The sequence below is a fragment of the Corvus brachyrhynchos genome, unplaced genomic scaffold (assembly GCF_000691975.1).
Source record: "Corvus brachyrhynchos isolate BGI_N302 unplaced genomic scaffold, ASM69197v1 scaffold11, whole genome shotgun sequence".
NCBI classification, from domain to species: domain Eukaryota; kingdom Metazoa; phylum Chordata; class Aves; order Passeriformes; family Corvidae; genus Corvus; species Corvus brachyrhynchos.
This window is the reverse complement of record NW_008236965.1, coordinates 6,344,195-6,361,925: the sequence shown is the minus strand read 5'-3', so window position 1 is coordinate 6,361,925 and position 17,731 is coordinate 6,344,195. Positions and strand designations below refer to the sequence as shown.

Sequence of the window (17,731 nt, the reverse complement as noted above, 5' to 3'; positions counted from 1 at the left end):
GTTCTTCTCATTTAATCAGGGGGTTGACCAAGCAGCATATGGAGAAAGAGTTTGTGACACTCTGTGGGTGACAGAATTTGGAATGATATTGTAGAAGAATATAATTTTTGTTAGCATTTTTTCAAGACTTCTCAGACACTGAGATATATATACCAATTATGTGCCCTCCTTCAGTGCCTCCAAACTGTCGTTATTTGGCCTTAACTGGAAGTGTAAAAGGGAAATATATGCTTGGTAGGTTTTCTGATTATCATAACTCATCTGAATGTGTTTTTTCTTCATAATCACCTGAAGCTGACACCTAAAGTCAAATTTAGAACTACTGCAAGTGACAGCAACATAAATAGATATAGTCTTACTTTCAATTACTTAGAAATTACTACAGGTAAAATATTATATCTGTTTTCTCATCAGTATTATTGACTTTAGTTTTGGCCCTGAAGGCGTATATTTGATTTGAAATTCATTCTAAGCTGCATATTTAGGATATTTTCAATTTAGCAACATATGAGGCATCTACTAGAGTGTTATTGCTTCCTGCAATAACTGGTAGAAATAAAGAAAATAATGTTTTATGCGGAATTCTATAGTCACTGAAACAGTAAACGGTAAATTTGCTGATCTCTATAAAACTTGAGAAGCAAAAATTTGAAGATAAATGAAAATGCTATTAATATAATTGCTTAGCCAAATATTTTACTCCTGAGGCACTGAAATTTGGCTTCTGATGTTAGTGCTTGAATAGGAGCACCCACCTTTCAAATGTGCACAGCACTACAAAAATTAGTGCTAACTTCAGCAAGTCTTGAGATACCAGATACATCTGAAGCTACGTAAGTGTAACAGAGGGATCTAAACTTAGACACTGACAGTTGCAAAATGCTGATCTAATATGTATAAAGAGGTTTTAAAATAATTTCTGAAATAATTCCTTTTCTCTCTTCTCACATCTGAGCTAGTTCAGCGTATGATGCCCATAAGAGTCCAAGTGATGCCTGCTCGCCCTTTCCCTGATGGAGCTGGCCCAGCCCTAAAAGAGACCCCTCTGCAGCTCTAGTTTGAGCTCTCCTGAACCTAAGGAATAAGAAATGCAGGGTGAAGACATGTGGGGAAGGGGAGAAAGAAATGAAGGTCTCTGGCCAGACAGAGGCTCCTGTGCCTGTGCTTGCCCGCATTGCTTGGTCCCAGCACTGGAAGCTGGCTCGGAGAGCACATCCTTGTCTTCGTGGGGAGCTGCAGGTGTGTTTGAAGGAAAGCTGCATTTGGGGTTATGCAAATGACTTGGGATCTGTGCAGGCCTGGGGGCCACGGAGGCTGCACGGGAGGGAGGGGTAGGGCTTGCTATGATGCTGCCTGTGAACCAACCTGGGCCAGGGCGTGCTGACTCAGAGAAAGGGTCAGGGAGGGGTGCTGACCCTGAGAAAGTAGGAGAGGGAGGGCCCCCCAGCACAGGTGAGAGCTATTGGTGGGGCTAATGCATGCAGCTGATTTTTTTTCATATAAAAGCCTTTTTATTTATGTTCTTCCAACACCCTGCTATATCCTTTTAGTGGCTTTTTGTGCTGACAATTCTCAATAGTGTTTTTTGATTCATAGCACAGCTTTTAAAATTAATTGTATTGAAATTAAAGCTTTGTCATAATGAAAAAGTTAATCTTAACAACAGATCTGAAGATGGCTGTCATGACCAATTACTTTATTTGATTGTTTCTAGCTTTGCCATTCCTTTTTTGTGTTACTGCACAGTAAGTAGGAAGACCACAAATAGTTGATTTATTTCTCCTAAAAGTTCAGCTCAAGTACTAAGGTTTGGGGATGTTATGGCAATGGAATATGTGGTATAGATAAGCAACTTAAAAAAAAGTATTTTCATTCCTTTGCATTAGTGTCTAGTTTGCAGTTAATTAGTATCATCTGCTTACCATTTTGAACTGCTTCATTTAACGGTCTTGTCTCTTAAATTGGAAATGAATGTGGAGCATTATGTCAGTGTTTTGTGAACCTGTAGAGCCCAGATATACTTTTCAAATATATTTTTGGTTGCTTTCTACAGATTGTGATCATTTTGGAGGTCCATGATTTTAAGAGTCCATTAATTTTCTGAGCATTTTTCATGCAGGATCATGTTTGCTACTGGCTCTTTGTTGCAATCCAGGACTGAGTATCAGACACCTTGTGAGTTTCAGTGACTGGGTGTGTACAGAAAAAAACACACTGGCATGGTTGCAGCTACAGTGGGGGACCTACAAGTCGCAGAATCACAGAAAATCTGGCTGAAAATGTCCTCTGGAGGTCATCCAGCCAAACTTCTCACTCAGAGTGGATTATACCCATTGGTCCATCAGCCTTACCTTTGTCTACCTGATCTCTGAACACTTCTAAAGGTGGAGATCTCACAGAGTACAGAACAGGCAACCTGGTCCAGTGCTGCACTATCCTCCATGTGAACAGATTTTGTTTTTCAGGTGCAACCAGAACTTCCCAAGCCTCAGCCTACTGCCCCTTGTATGTAATAGCACAAGTGTACTTGTTTTATGCGGCATTTGAAATGCAGTATTTGTAATAGTGGAGGCAATGCCCAAGGAATAGGTTAAAATAACCAAAACAACTTTGATCATTTAGTATTAAGGAAGTTTCCATTTTTAATGTCAACATAAAAGAGATTTTTTTTTTTTTTTGAGGGAGCATGGGCTATTTAGTCTCTACAATACTTATCAAGCAAACTGTTAGAAAAATAACTTATAACTCCCTAATAAACTTCCAGTGCTTGTTAGTCTTCATCCAGTATCAATTTTACATTGATACAGATTTCTTGAAGGTGCAAAAATTGCAGTTATTTCATATCAAATTGAGTTCTTCATCACTAAGGTTCTTCTGATAGTCAGGTGGTTTTTTTGTCACTGTCCTTAGAACACTTTTGAGGTCTCCATCTGGAAAGATCGAGATGTTCTTCAGGAGGATATGAATTATTCTTATGTGTGTATTGGTCTGTATACAACTGTATACTTCCAAGCTTTTGTATCTCATGACACAGGAAACAGAAGTTGGATGAAAAGCAGCACAAATGGTGTGTAATATTATGCACATAATTCATAGAAAAGCCATGCGTTTTTTCTAGTTGCCACATAAATAGCAGATTTAGTTGCTATTGGCCATGAACCAGTAGATTAATGGTCAACCAGAGGACATTGTTTGATGCTGTCCATAGTGGTTTTCTCCTTTGCTAGGCAATATTGTTAAAAGTGAAATAAAAAAAAAACCAGAAGCCCTTAGTGTACCCACACCTTTTAAAATGCTGTTTGTGTCTCTTCAGCTGGCTCAAAGCCCAGGTTGCTTCTCCCCTCTTCACCATAAGGGTTCACCTCTCCACTGTTTGATCCTACTTCACCTCTGCTTTCTCTTGCTCTCCTGTAATGAAAATTCATTTTATATTAGAAAGTCTTCTGTTCAAGTCCTCCTGGATCCCCAGAATCCCACACTGTAAATAATACTGTGTTCAACATTACATATATATATATCTCTCTCAACATAGTATATATATATTTCTTTTATATAAAAGAAATCAAGTTAGATTTAAGAAGAACTGTAGCAAACCTCCTATGTTCTTAGAAACCCTGTTAGTGGAGAGTCATAGAAAACCAACCAAACTTTATTGTTGTTAATGCAATAATATTTAAGGAAGACTTCATTACTGTACAGCCTACAATCAGATTACAGAAAACTGTAGGTGCTGATAAATGTGAACAACTCTGCTGTTGGAAAAGGCACCATGCTCCCAGCAGGACATCCCATCCTCCTTGCAGCAGGGTTGGCAGAAGCCTGGACACCCTGCAGCTCCCTGTGGCCACAGCACTGGTTAAACTGATGGCAGTGGGGAAATTGCATTAAGCTGCCAAAGCTGCCATGTACTGAGAGACAGGGAGCTGAACCTTTAGCTGTCACTGTTGAGGGGAGAGGGATAATAAGTTTTCATTCCTTAACTTGCTTCAGGTAAACTGGGCAGCCTAACTTGTAAAAAATCCTGATGATTTAATTATCGGGACATCTTCCAGTGGTCATGGTCATAGTATCAAAAAATATTACTCACTTTTTGCGATCTCTTTGACCAGTGATGATCAAGACAATAACTCCAATGACAACCAGACTCATGACCACCCCAAACACAATTAACCAGATGGTGACTGGGGGTTCATAAGGTGCAGCCAGGGTTGGAAGTATTCCCACAAACTCCAGCGTGTTATCATCCAGTCTGAAAGCCTCATTGATTCGTCCCCGAGACATCCTGCCATCAAATGCAAATTCAAAGAGTTTCACACACTTATTGGAAGGAAAGGAACAGTTTTCAGTTGTTTTATATATCTCCAGTGTGCCAAGATTTCCCTGAACTGCTCAGTTGAAAGGACTGCAGAGGAGATACTGCTAAACCCATATTCCTTCTGGGATATGAGTGACAACCACAGGAACTTTAACCCTTCACCTGTAGCAGTTTAACTGACATGTTCAGACACTGTATGGACTCTTAAACTCAGTCTTAACATTTATCAAATGAACCTTCTGATCTTCTTCTCTCCTTGTATTTTGCCCTTCATTCTCTATCCAGAAGTTTCTTAGATATGACACATAAAACCCCACCTTTGACATCTTACCTATCTCCCCCCTACAATCTTACACGATTTTTATTCTTGTGTTTTTCACTGCCCTGAAAACCCTTTCCCTGGTGTATCATCTGGGCCTGGTTTTTCCCTAAATTTCCACATCTGCTATTGAGTGCTAACCCGAGAGTGACTTTCACAGCCATATTCTTTTCCCTTAGTTCACCTACTTATCGCACTGCTTTTTCAACCCCCTCTCATGTTGATGCCACTTTTAGATTTGTGCCCTCTTCACTTCCCACTGCACCTTACCCATGATCTTCTGCAGAGTTGCAGTTTTACTTATCATTTTTATAGCAATGACTTACAGTGGTGTCACACCGTGCTATAAAAGAGCTGCTCATTGACCTGTAAGTGGAAACTAGCTCCTGCTCTGACCTCTTCTATATAATCAAATACATCTGGCTGTCTTTCTAGTGCACCATTATTCTGGAGTCCTTGTTAACAATAATTCTTGCACTGCCTTTTCATTAATGAGAAGAAGAACACACGTGTACATGCACACATTGTTACTGTATTCTGGATTTCAGAATAAAAAATAGTTCCTTTTAAAGTTTGAGCAATTATATCTGCTGACGAGGTATGATGCAGTGAGATGTGTTTTGGCAATTTTACAAGCTCCCTGAAGCATTTTACATTGGCTGCTGTCCAAGACACCATCTGATAGATGGACTGTTTCCTTTCTGTCATAATAGTTTTCATCCTAGTTTCTCACATCCCACTATTTCCATTTTAACTGCAATATTGACTCCCTTGTCACTGCTTCTGCCTCAGCTGACTTAAGCAGTGTTTTCCCTTCCACCCTTTCATCTGGTTGTTTGGTTGGGGCTTTTTTTCCCCCAGAGAGCAAAATCTCACCTGATGGCATTTTCCACGTCAGCTTTGGGCACAATATCACTGATGTTACCTGGCATGCTGACAGTAATGTAGAAGGAGATCCTTTGTGTCTGTTCCCCAACATGAATGTCAGTAATTCTGAAGGAGAAACAGAAGAGAACGGTTATTTTCATTGTTAAGATGACAACAGCTTTAAATTTGGGCAAGTGAACAGTTGTATTTGATTGGCATTGCCAGGGGCTTAGTTTATGCTAGGGAATGCTTTCAAGTGAAATCAGCTGGGAAGCGAAATCAATTTTCCTGCCAGAATTTCTTTTTCTATCTGTGAATCTGTATCTTGAGCTGGAGAGAGTCTACCTCATACCTAAGACAATCCTTGGTATAATTTTCTACAGCACATAATCACTTGCAGAACAGAGAGTGTTTGGGGCTGGCCCCCTGGATGAGGTGATGTATGAAGTACCAAGTGAAAAAATAAAAAAGCTTTCTTCCTTATTTTTCTAGAGTAGATTCTAGATATTACATGACTGATGTTCTATAAAGTAATATCTAATAGCTTAAGTAGACAGCTCCTGAACGTTATTGAAGATACTTAATCAAAAGGGTTACCAAAATCATTTTCAGGTGAAAGATTTTGTTTGTAACCGAGCTTAGATAAGATTAGTAAGTCTGTACCAAATTCTAGTGGTTTATAGTCAACATGTTTGTCTTTCCTTGGCCCCAAACTTCTTGGATATTCAGTATCATACACATACATTGCTAGAAATGTTTATTTCTAATCAGTCCACCTTCCCTGATGTTCCTATATAGGCATTGGGCACAAATTGTCAAGGTTCATCTCCATCACTGATAAGCTGTGGGAGACAAAGCCTTCTTACCTAACTTTAGCACATTAATCCTAAACTTCAGGCTCTTGAGTGGAAAGACACCATGTAGCCAAGCTGGCATCTTGCCTTTTGCAAACAGCTGATGTTTGACATTGTTTCTGTCACCTTACATTTGACAGAAGGCACAATTAATTCCACCAGTTCATGCCGTTAGCCAATCAGAAGCAATGCAGGCAGAGCTGGCACAATTAAGCAAGCCACTCACTGGAAGTCAACTTCCTGTTTCTTCACCTCCGCAAAGTATTTTCTCACGGCATAGGCAACGGATGACTTGAACAAGAAGAGCTCACTTTCATCCCATTCATACTGCAGAAACAGCACAAGAGAAATTCATCAGAGATGGCAACAAATCAGAGACGCTGAGAAATCCTTCTAAAAAGAAATAGCAATTGTAATGCTTGGCATGCACTTCAGTATTATTTATTTGTGCCATGATAGCACATCAGAAACCGACCCAAACTCTTTAGCTCCATTAATCTGGGCACTGTGCAGGAGAATAACCAAGGAGGCATCCCTGCTGCCAGACATCATGCTGTCCCTCTGCAATCTCTGGTACCTTTATATGAGACTGCTGAATATGCTGCTGTCCCAGCACATCTGCCTGCCTTAGAGGGAGAAAAGGCATCAGCAAGGCTATTCCTACAAAATATTGTGCATTCTCTTTGAATTTTAAAGATTTCATAATTTATATCTTGTTTTAATCACATAATTTTATTTGCAGGCATGTTCTATTAAGGATGAGAACCTTTGTGGTAGAGTTGTGTGAAGGTGGCTAATTTATTTCCTCGATGAGCTGGGATTTTTGTTTGGGATCTGTTTTGGTAAAAAACTCTTTGCATCTGTACTTCTGCAGCAAACACATATTTGTTGTTTTTCTCTGGAGAATAGATAGGTGATATAAAAAAAATGTACTGCCTGTGTGCAGGCTTCTCCTGGCCTGCCTTATGAGTCCAAAGTTATTTGCAGTGGAAGACAAAAATAGCTTCTCTGGTGCAGGAACCAAGAGCTTTACAGGGGGCAAAAACCACCACAGGAGGTGATAAAGCAGCCTGGTCTGTTGTGCAATAGAATGCGTGCATGAAGGGAAAATTCCCAGCTGAACTCCGTGGCAATATCTTTTTATTCCCCTAAGGCATAGATTTGATTGTGTTTATGGTACCTGGGCAGGAAGGCCTGTAAATGCTGTCAGTGATAGACTTACACAGCTCCTGACTTTCTTGAGTGTTATTCAGGAATGTGTGGTAGAAGGCAGCTCTGTTGTAACAGGTGTTATAAAACCCAGCTACATTTTTCAACCATATCCACCTCTTTGACACTGATATAAAATGAGAGAGATGTATAAATATCTATGAGGAAGACAGGGATAGACAGGGATAGACAGGGATAAACTGTTTAGCTGGGTCTGTTGCACTAGGACAAGGAGTAATGGGTTTAGACTAAAAGAGTTGATTTAGATTAGTTACCGGGAAGAAATTCTTTACTGTGAAGGTTGTGTGGCATTGGAACAGGTTGCCCAGAGAGGTGGTGGATACTCAGTTTCTGAAAACTTTCAGGGTCAGGCTGGGTGAGGCTTACAGCAACTTGATCTAACTGAAGATGTCCCTGCTCATTGCAGTGGGTTGGGCTAGCTGGTCTTTAAAGGTCCCTCACAACCTAAACTGTCCTGATTCTATTAATACACGGGAGGAAAGAGCAGAAAGAACCCACTGGTTTCAGTCCATTCAGGACCAGGTCCCAGGAAAGGCGCAAGTATCCAAAGCCATGGCAATCAGAGCAGTCCCCGTGGCATTTGGAGGGCAGGGGCTGTGCCAGCCCTGGCTGTTCCCACCAGGAAGGGCTGAGGCTGAGTTGCCTTTGTGAGTTAAATGCCCCTGGCTTTCTCCTGCTTGCACAGCCCTGCACCAAAGCACCTCTTCTTGTTACTGCTGCTGCCTCCGGCAGCTGGCACTGTTCACTATCACAGCTAAGAAGCTATTGTCGGGGTTTCTCTATTTTCTATTCATGCCCAACATCTTAAGGCTTACAGTGCTGGTTTTATTATAATTTTTTTACCAGAATCTAATTGAGCTTGATTCCTCTACTGATGCTTTCTGTACTTAGCATGTCAACTTTTTAATCATTTATTCATTTCTCTAGCTTATATTTTTTCTTTTTCAGTCTAATGTATTTTAATTGCCACTGTGCCTCTCAATCGCCTTTATAAATACTATTACTGGCTGTGTGGATGGGAAGTACCTGGCTGGCTTCTGATCTGTGTTTGAGTCATGACTACCCACACAGCTTCCCCAGGCATCTGAGGAGCCCACCTCACACTGCGTGTTACAGAAGCCGCTTTGCTTCCAGAGAGAAATGAACTCTGCCAAGCCCCTCTGCTCTGTTACAGTGTGCTGCCTCCAAGATCCCACATGCCACTTGAAAGACAGTGTAAGTGTGGCCTCTGATTCAAAAAGGATTTTTCATTGTAAAATACATCTAAATGCCTGCAGGCTGACAGCTCTCAGTTCCCTAGCACTGTCTTGTGTGGCAGCCCTTTACAATGTGATCACACATGCGGCATTGACATGGTGGAGAATTTTGAATGAGTGTTTGAAGAGGGGTCTGGTTTTCAAGTGGCAGTCAGAGGCTGGCACTCCTGGACCTGTTTATTTTAAATATGACAGACCCCAAGGGATTCAGTGGGGATCTTGTAGCACTTTCCCTTGTGCGGGCACTTTCATAAAGCCCCAGCTGAAGCAAAGCTGTGGATGTTTCAGCCTCATCAGCTGCACTGGTGATCCAGGGATGCTGCGGCTGCAGCTCTAATCTCATCAGGCTGAAAACAATTAGCAGGGTAATTGTGGCAGTGGACGCTCTGGTACAGCTGGCGTTGGGCCCATCCGAGAGTCTGGATGTTTAATTTGCCGGAACTTGGGGCTATTGAAACTTCCCTGCTGTACCAGCCAGGGTTGAGTCGTGGCCGAGAGCCGCAGCTGCCCTGCACCCCCAGCACAGCTGTACCTCTGCCCAAGAGCAGGAATCTTTCCCTGCCTGCTCTCTCCAGAGCTAATGAACACAAATGCAAAAACGTTTGCTGGCATACTCAGAGTGCTTTGTGCTTGTTAGGTTAGTGCAAAGCAACTCAAAATACACCTTAAACAAACAGCTGCACGGGGCCCACAGCTTCTGTGCACTGTGAGCCATGAAAAGCACCCAAAACACATTGCTCTGTGTAGATGGGCTGAGATTCCTGCCCGAGATTCCCCCTGCCTTTCTCTATGCCAGGTCATGCATGTACCATTACCTGCTGCTGCCATACCAGCATTCAGCCATGTCCCTGGGGGCTCAGCAAAAGGGAAGTTTGCGGGGAGGCAGAAAGCAACCTAATAGAAAAGGTTTCTTGAGAGTTGGTGATGTGAACTGGTTTTGAGAGGAAAATGTATGTCTTGCTCTTCAGATCTTAGGAACCTACCATCCATACAATAATTCAAATTAAGTAATCTGTATGAGATTGTTTTACAGCTGCTCAATTGCACAACAAAAGACTATGATGGCTAAAGGCAGGCATAAAAATGATATTAAGCTAAACATTAACCATAATGACTAATAAATGTGTTGTAATATGGAACCTTTTCATGCTGCTGATATCAGTTTTGAATTGTATCTAACTTGACTAGGCAGTCTAGGAAGCAATAAAACTCCAGTAGGGCTTGCATGTGAGAGAGTGATAGAAGCAAGAGCATCAATTCATATGAAAAATGAGCCCATGGTTTGTGTCCTTGCTAGTGCAATAGGCTCCAACACGCAGGTCTAAATGACCTGCCTGATGACATACTCGTTCTTGGAAAATTACTTATGTCCTGCAAGGTGAAAATGGCTATTAACAGGAATGAAGTGTCTGCACTTAAACCTTCTACACTGCCTCCATGAGATTAGCATAAAGAGGAAGAGTTAGAATAAGGAATGAATTTTCAGCCTGGGTTAAGCAGATGGGCTAAGGCAATGCTCTGTTTAAAATCATAAAAGCCATCTTTGGCTTTGATGAGATTTTTTTCATTGCTGTAATACATTTTATTGGACCAGCTGGTATAATTGGGGAAAGAGATAAACTCTTGAGAATGTAAGCCCTTCTCCTCATCTGAAACAGAAGCAGCTGCACTGCACTGTCCCCTGCAATCTCAATAACAAAGCTGTCTCTGCATCAGGGTTGGAGGGCAGGGAGGCAGCTGAATATATCAGCTGCAAATATTTCCAGGGCCTGGAAATATTACAGTAAACAGGCAAACAAAAATCTACAGAGAAATGCTAATAGATTTTAGTTTGAAATCAAGAGTACTTAAGAATAGAGAGTGGGATCCACCAGCCTGCTTTTAAATGTGAAGTAGCTGCTCTAATAACTTCTGAAGGCAGCCACCATAGCCATGATAATGGCAATTAGAGGAAATTAGGTAGAAGCTTTATGTGGACACATCAGCAAATCTGGGAAAAATACAGCCATTTTCATGTACACAGGTTCCCCTATGTTAGCCCTCCAGGCCTGTTCTGTAGGAGGCAAAAAATCATGATTGGTATCTCTACAGAATAACTCAATTCATCTAGGTGAGATGCTTTTCCTAAAATGGGTGGGTAACTCCCTGGAGGAGTTCCTCCAATAATTCTAGAGGGAGTCTTGACCACAAACTCAGACAAGACATCTTATATGTGATAACCCTTCACCTGAGCTGATGCCACCCTTCAGACACAAAGATAAGCTATACCCTGACCCATTTTCTGAGCACCATTATCACAACACCTCTGTTGCCCAAGCAGTAAGAAGGGTGCCACAGGACAAACACACTCACCGCCTGGTCCCCCAGAGCTGACTTCAGGCTGATGCGTACTTTGATGGCATTGCTAGAATCTGGGTTAAAAAGAAACAAGGGCCATGTTAGAGCTGCAGCAACAAAAAGTCTGTTCCTGGGAAGTGCTGAGGTGGCTAAAGTTTCCTTACAGGTTCCCCTGCTCCCCTTGGAGAGCTTGGTGGGACTGATTTTGTTTCCTTTCAGTCGTCTCTACTGCAAACACACTCATCTGAGTTCCCAAGTCTGGTTTTGTAGAAGATAGAAGGAAAATTCCTCTTTCCCACCACTGGGAATGAGCAGCTTAGATGCAGATGCTGGTGCCTGGTTTGGTGAATCCCACTTTCAGAGACTGGGACAGGGCTGTAAGAGTTATGGTGCTCTCCAGTACTGGCAGTGATTACACATATATAACCTGGCTGGTTCATCGCTCAGTGTCACAATAAGATGAAAAATGCATTTTTCCACAGTCTCCTCCTTTTCATCCCCTTGATCTCCCCTCTTTGACTAACACATGTTAGCAAAAAGCATAGCAGTAGTTTCTCTGTACTGGTTTGCCCCTATGCCTGGCTCCCAGGACCCGTAGCTCCCAGCCCTGCAATACAGGCACACTGTTTTCAGGCCAGTGCCACACAAGACCAAGCTTCTGGTCTTTCTTCCTTCTGTACAGTCATCCCATACTCTGAGTGCTGCCATTATGAAAAAAAGACACCTCCGTTTCTGGGAACTGGGTGGGGTTCTGACAAGCACCTGTGCTGACTTCTCCAGCTCTGGCCATGAGGCAGCCAGTCTGTCTTCTGTGAATAAAACTTACAGCTCAGTGTTTATTTCCCATAACCCTGCTTTTCTAGGGGGAATAGCCTCCAACAGCTACCAGGGACAGGGGCTTTGCTAATCAAGGGTTGTGAAGACTAACAAGTGTCTTTAAATTACCCACAAGCCATACGTACATGGAGCCCAGTCTGTTTTCCAGCCAATGAATCTGCCAGAATTGTTTTTTTTCAGCCACTCATATAAAGGTTGAAAGTAGTTGAGCAAGGGAGCTGCATTCATGTATTTTTCTCCTGTTACACTTTCCAGCGCTTGAGTCCAGGGCTTGGATCTCCCTAATTCCAGCAATTTTCTGTATGTGTGAAATGAGAAGTAATATGTTATTGCCATGTTCTGTCTAGATGAGAAAAACAATCTGTGATCAGTATAAAAGTGTTCTTTTTTGCTTCTGAATTCATTCCTTTCTCCCATTATTCCTATTAAAAAAAATGTTTTATTCCCACAAACAAGTAATTAAACCTTTGATGCTTAGAACCTTAGTGTACATAAATTCAGTCAATCTGTCAAAATGAATTGGTTGGTATATACTAAATAAGCTAGGTTTATTCTTGATGCAACCTCATTGACTCCAGAAATTTTCAAGGATGACTTAGGCTTTGTTGTACTCTGATTTATTACGTGCGAGAAATTTACATCGTTACCTGAGTTTCTGACCAGCTGCAGTGGAGTTGGTAATGTCACACTTGTGAAGAGGCCCGGTATGGTTAGCTGCCTTGCAAAGTGCCTCCTGGAACTGGAACTGATAGATGGTGCGGGTGTAATACCTAAAGGAAAGGCAAGGAAAAGGGAGGCACAGGTTTTATTAGTTGTCTGTCAAGGAAACCTGCAAGCCCTTGGCCTTTGGAAGGCTCTGCTGTGTCAGCTGTCACTCCTGGGAGACTGCACTACAGGGAGAGAGGCCAGCTGATATTTATAGCCTAAGCTAAGTCAAATTTAGCAAAATGCCAAGATCAAATGGACTAGAAGTGCCCCAAATCTGTTTGTTGCGACATAAATCACGAGAGAGTAAAGTTTTTAAGATCCAGCTCTCTGCTCTGAGCCCTCTAAATGAGGTGGCTGAGACACAGAGGACATCCAGGGCTGCATGTGCATGGCCCAAGGGGCATGGGGCACAGTGATTACCCAGAAGGCAAACACCTCATACAGAAGTGCTCCTGCTGGTTTGATGGCAGCATGAAACTTTTCTCCTCAGCAAGAAGCTCATCAGCCTCCTCACTGCTCAGAGATTATTATGGAACAACCCCTGATGTGCAGAGAAACACTCCCATTGAAATCAGCAACCTTCGGTCTGGGCTTTAAACAAAATAAGATTGGGTCCTGAGACTCTCCAGCAGATGTTTTAGGTAGTTCGGGCTCGTTCTGTAGACAAAATTTAAGTCATGAGTTAAACACTGCACTACCTTATGAAGGAGTAATCATTGGCCACATGAAACAGCGCAGCAGGGTCACAGTAGGTTTCATCATGAGGGACTGGTTCCACAACACCAACTATGTCTCTCCTGGAGATGAAGGAAAAACATAGGGTTTCTGTTTATAGACAATAAGGAAAGGTAATCCGACTCAGCTTTTCTTCTGTTTTGTCTGGTACGTATGGCCACCCCTCTCACTTGCAAACAGAAGAATTCCATACAGCTCCCAGTAAGCCCAAGCGAGTTCTGCTCCACAGCTGGCAAGCACAGAGAGGAAGCTGCTTGTAAACTCATTGTGCAAGGAAGGGATCTGTATGATAGCAGGGTGTGCAGAGAGAAATTAGTGGTAAGAAATAATCTACAAGACATGAGCTTCACACACACAGCCCTCATGCCCTGGGACATCCCCAGTTTAGAGACCTGCATTTTCATTCTGGGCAAGGGCATGCAGAGACTGGGCAACCCAAAAGGTAGATGGTCTCCTGTGCCACTGGGCCAGAGACAAGCTTTCTTTTTATTTTCCTCTCCTGAGAAGTACTACAGAAACAAACCCATGCCTTAAGTTCTGAAAATGATAATAAGCTTCCATAGAAATATTTTTCATAAACCTGTATTTCAAGCAGAGAGCTGTGCACTCTGCAACAGACGTGATAAGCTTTGCTGAACAGTTTGTCATTCTCTGTTTCTCTGACATCTCTGCTACTTTTGAATACATTGAAGCTGATTGATTTTTACAGTGGGTCAGGAGGCTTGCATATATCAAGTTATATTATAGATTCTGTTTGCTGATGGAGGCTTACTGTTCGTGTTCGTGTTAGAGTTCAGGCTCCATTTTCAGTGTGAGGCTTGTTTGGTTTCTTTGCATTTTTCTGCCCTCATATTAAAACCAACCTGGGAAATTACAAACTCCTGTCTGAATCATACTGATTTTTAATCTTGTGCTCCAAGGTGCTAAAAATAGACTGATTGATGGGCATAATCTGAAAAGGCACCTCTGGTGGTTACTTGCTGAGGGAACTGTATTTTCATTACTGAGAAAAGTGGTATCTTAGTACGCAAGAAAGGAAAGATTCAGTCTGAAATCTTTCAGACAATTTGCCTCCAAAACCACTATACAGTGGGGAGGAAACACAAAGCAGACAAGTGAGCTCAGATACTTGGTGGATTGAGATCTGCATGCTTCTCTGGCTGGCAAGTACAATGAACTTCACTTTCCACTTGTCCTCAAGGATGTGGGGAGCAAACCAGAACACATGACCAATGAGACTTAGAGAAGGGCTGTACTTTAGCTACAAAGATGTCTTGGGGAATGTGTCAGGGGGACAGAAATGTTGATCTGAAAGGCCATGCAAAGGCCATGGGCTGTCTTTATCAGGAAGCTGACACAGGAAACAAGGAGGAAGTTTTTTGAGAGGCAGGGTAAAGTGCTAGAGGATATACACAGAGTTAATGGGGACACACGGCTTATGAGGCATTGTCTGCACCACTATTGGGTATTTCTATCTGGCACTCTACTGGTATTTACAGAAACACTCAGAGACACAGATCCTGCCCTACAGGAGCACAAGCACCTCAGTACATTGAGTAACTAGGGTTGAGTTTGCAGGTTCATATGAAAAAAATCCCCTTTGTTTCTCAAACTTACTTCATCTCCCACCACTGTTTGGTCCATTCCTGCGTTGTAATCTCACCCCTAAACACCATCCACCTCCACTTCTCCAGCATGTAAGTAAAAGGCATTGTTCCAACAATCGTTAGTGCTTGTTTGAGCAGAAAGTTGATTTCAGTTTCTGGAGAGAGAAGCATTTAAGGTAACGGTTATGGTAGCAATTAGTATCTGATTAGATGGCTAAAGTTACTTCCCATTACAGCTAATGCTTACATCTTGTTTGAATTACAGATTTTCACTAAAGAAAAAGTGGAAGGAAGAATATTACTAGAAAAAAACATGAGATAAGATCATTTAGGAATTGTACACAGTTTTATCTCTCTTTCTTTCCCCCAAACTCTTAAATAACCTAGTCCTTTGACATTTACATTTAATTAGCCATCACTGTGAACCTTTCCAGTCTCCGGGAATTTTGATCTGAAGACATCTCAAAATGTATAAAATGTACATCTTTATCTGTCTCAGGCAGTACTCAGAAGCCAGACGAACTGCATTATAATGAGGGCCTACCTGTGTTGTCACTCAATATTCACTTAAGTGGGAGATGTAAATCTTGAGGTTTCAGTTTCATTTGAACTGCTAAATACATACCTTGATAGAGATATGTATGGATTCATGCAACAGAGATTGAAAAGAGTTTTGGAGACTCATCTAAATGAACTACGAAGATTTAAGGATGAGTTGTTCAGTACTGAAGGTAATGAAGTGCTAGCTATTTCTTTTTAAATTATGTAGCAGCATTGTAAAGCAGGGATCCTTGCTGCACAATGTGATTTGCGGAAAAAATAGTATTTCTGGTAAATTAGAAGAGTTAGATTTTCAGAAGCCTGTCAGTTGAATATTGAGTTTTCAGACGCAATCTTCTGCTACAAAATAAGGCCAGCAAGTGCTTTCACATAAATATATAATATTTATACATTTATTTACCTTCATCATCTTGGAAAGTCGGCTCTAGGAGATCAAGAGATTTCAAGTGCTGAGGAGTGGCTGCAGAAAGTGACATAATTTCACCTACAGCTTCATGGAAGCCCTCGTTGGCACCACTCCTCAGCAGGTAGGGCTGCCCTGCGTATGCCATGTCGTACTCAATGTGGCCCATCTCATGGTGTGCAGTCAGGAAGTCATCCATGGTCACTTTGGTGCACATCTTGATCCTGCACACCAGAACAAAGTGTCTGTGGTTAGAGAGACAGTGGCCAAGAGAGAGGCTGCCTGAGCATTGTCTGCCACAGCCATGGGGCAAAGCCCCTCCAGGCTTGCAAATGCCTCTTGCCCCTTGCAAAACCTGGGCAGCTACATCCTAGTATGCAGTTCACATCCTCCTGCTACAGCAAGACTTCATGGGGAACTCAGCAAAACACCTTCAGTCACCTTGAAATTGTCCAGGGAGTAAGAGAAAACTGCTGTTTTGTGAGAACAGCTGTCTCCTAAAACCTGGCAATAAACTCACTGTATGTATGGGACTGAGTAACCACCACCAACCTCAGGAAGACAGTAATGTATAAAACTCTCTGTGTTGGTGACTCCTGCTACTTCATCCTCATGTAGGTACTATTTGCTAAAGGAATGCCTTCCAAAGAGGGGCTCTTTTCACCTTCCCCAGACTGCTGAGGTGTGACGCTGATGTGTATCACTAAGGCTCTGCTGGGCACCATCTTTTTTCCCTGGGTGACTCTGGGGACTGCAAGAGGAGTCAGAATTTCTGCAAGAAGTATTCATTGTGTGGGAGCTTGCTGTCCCACTCCCTTTGTAAATATGGAAGAGACTGATGGATTTTGATGAAACTGGATAACCCCACTAAAGATGGACAGTGGGCTCACAGGAGATTTTCCCTTCCTACCCAGGGAGCCGCTGCCATTGCTGAAAAATGTGCAGCTCTCCACAAATCTCACCAGTATCCACCCACATTTCTGCTTATTTGCTAAGCCCTAGAACATAGTCATCATTTCTCTAATTCATAAAAATATTAGTTACTTCTATGCTAAAATTTGAGAGTAGATCTTGAGTAGATCTACTAAAAAATTTGAGTAGATCTTCACAGGAAAAGTTACACAGAAAAGTTTACAATCCCAAAGGACCCCTGCTCTCTTGTCTTCCTTTCCCCTCTTATCAGCCAGAAAAAAAAAAAAAAAAATAAAGGAGAAATTCTAACTTAAACCAGCATGGTGCTCCTTTAGTGAAAATATGTTTTTTCTAGGAGGTGGTATAAAAAGGGGTCATAGCAATTCCAGTACCTGTAATCGTTTTTGCCCAGGTCCCATGCTGTAGGATGGCAGACAACCTTCCTGTTGTCGGTCGGCTCTGTGAGCATGGAGTTTTCCCAGAAGCCCTCAGTCATGTTATCAAGGCCAATGGAAAAGAAGAAGGCCTCAGCAGCTTTGAATATTTTAATTGCATCCCAATTCTGAAAGAGACAATGCCACCATTAACCACTCCTTCCGCATGGAGCCTGTTCCCAGTGCCCTGTTTAATGCAGGGCAGCTGACTTCATATTTAGTTCCCAGGAGCTTCACACCTCCACCTGGCCTATTGAGAGCAAGTCAGTAGTGTCTGCCTTTGGCAGTTCTGTAAATTCTGCTGGGAACTTGAAGTGGTTTTGCTGCAAACAAAATAGGTTTCTGCACTCAGAGGT

At 42.2% G+C, this 17,731-nt stretch overlaps 1 protein-coding gene across 1 annotated transcript in view; it reads right to left on the bottom strand.

Moving 5' to 3' along the window:
- Positions 1 to 1,700: 1,700 nt before the first annotated feature.
- Positions 1,701 to 17,731, bottom strand: part of ACE2 (angiotensin I converting enzyme 2) — a 26,391-nt gene continuing 10,360 nt past the window's right edge. The window contains exons 7-17 of the mRNA XM_017728394.1: positions 17,334 to 17,503; positions 16,027 to 16,253; positions 15,076 to 15,220; positions 13,422 to 13,520; positions 12,663 to 12,785; positions 12,141 to 12,313; positions 11,194 to 11,252; positions 6,582 to 6,682; positions 5,511 to 5,627; positions 4,088 to 4,282; positions 1,701 to 3,408 (exon numbers count right to left, since the gene is read on the bottom strand). Coding sequence (XP_017583883.1) covers positions 3,288 to 3,408; positions 4,088 to 4,282; positions 5,511 to 5,627; positions 6,582 to 6,682; positions 11,194 to 11,252; positions 12,141 to 12,313; positions 12,663 to 12,785; positions 13,422 to 13,520; positions 15,076 to 15,220; positions 16,027 to 16,253; positions 17,334 to 17,503 — 1,530 coding nt within the window. The 3' untranslated portion in view covers positions 1,701 to 3,287. The remainder of the gene's footprint in view (positions 3,409 to 4,087; positions 4,283 to 5,510; positions 5,628 to 6,581; positions 6,683 to 11,193; positions 11,253 to 12,140; positions 12,314 to 12,662; positions 12,786 to 13,421; positions 13,521 to 15,075; positions 15,221 to 16,026; positions 16,254 to 17,333; positions 17,504 to 17,731) is intronic.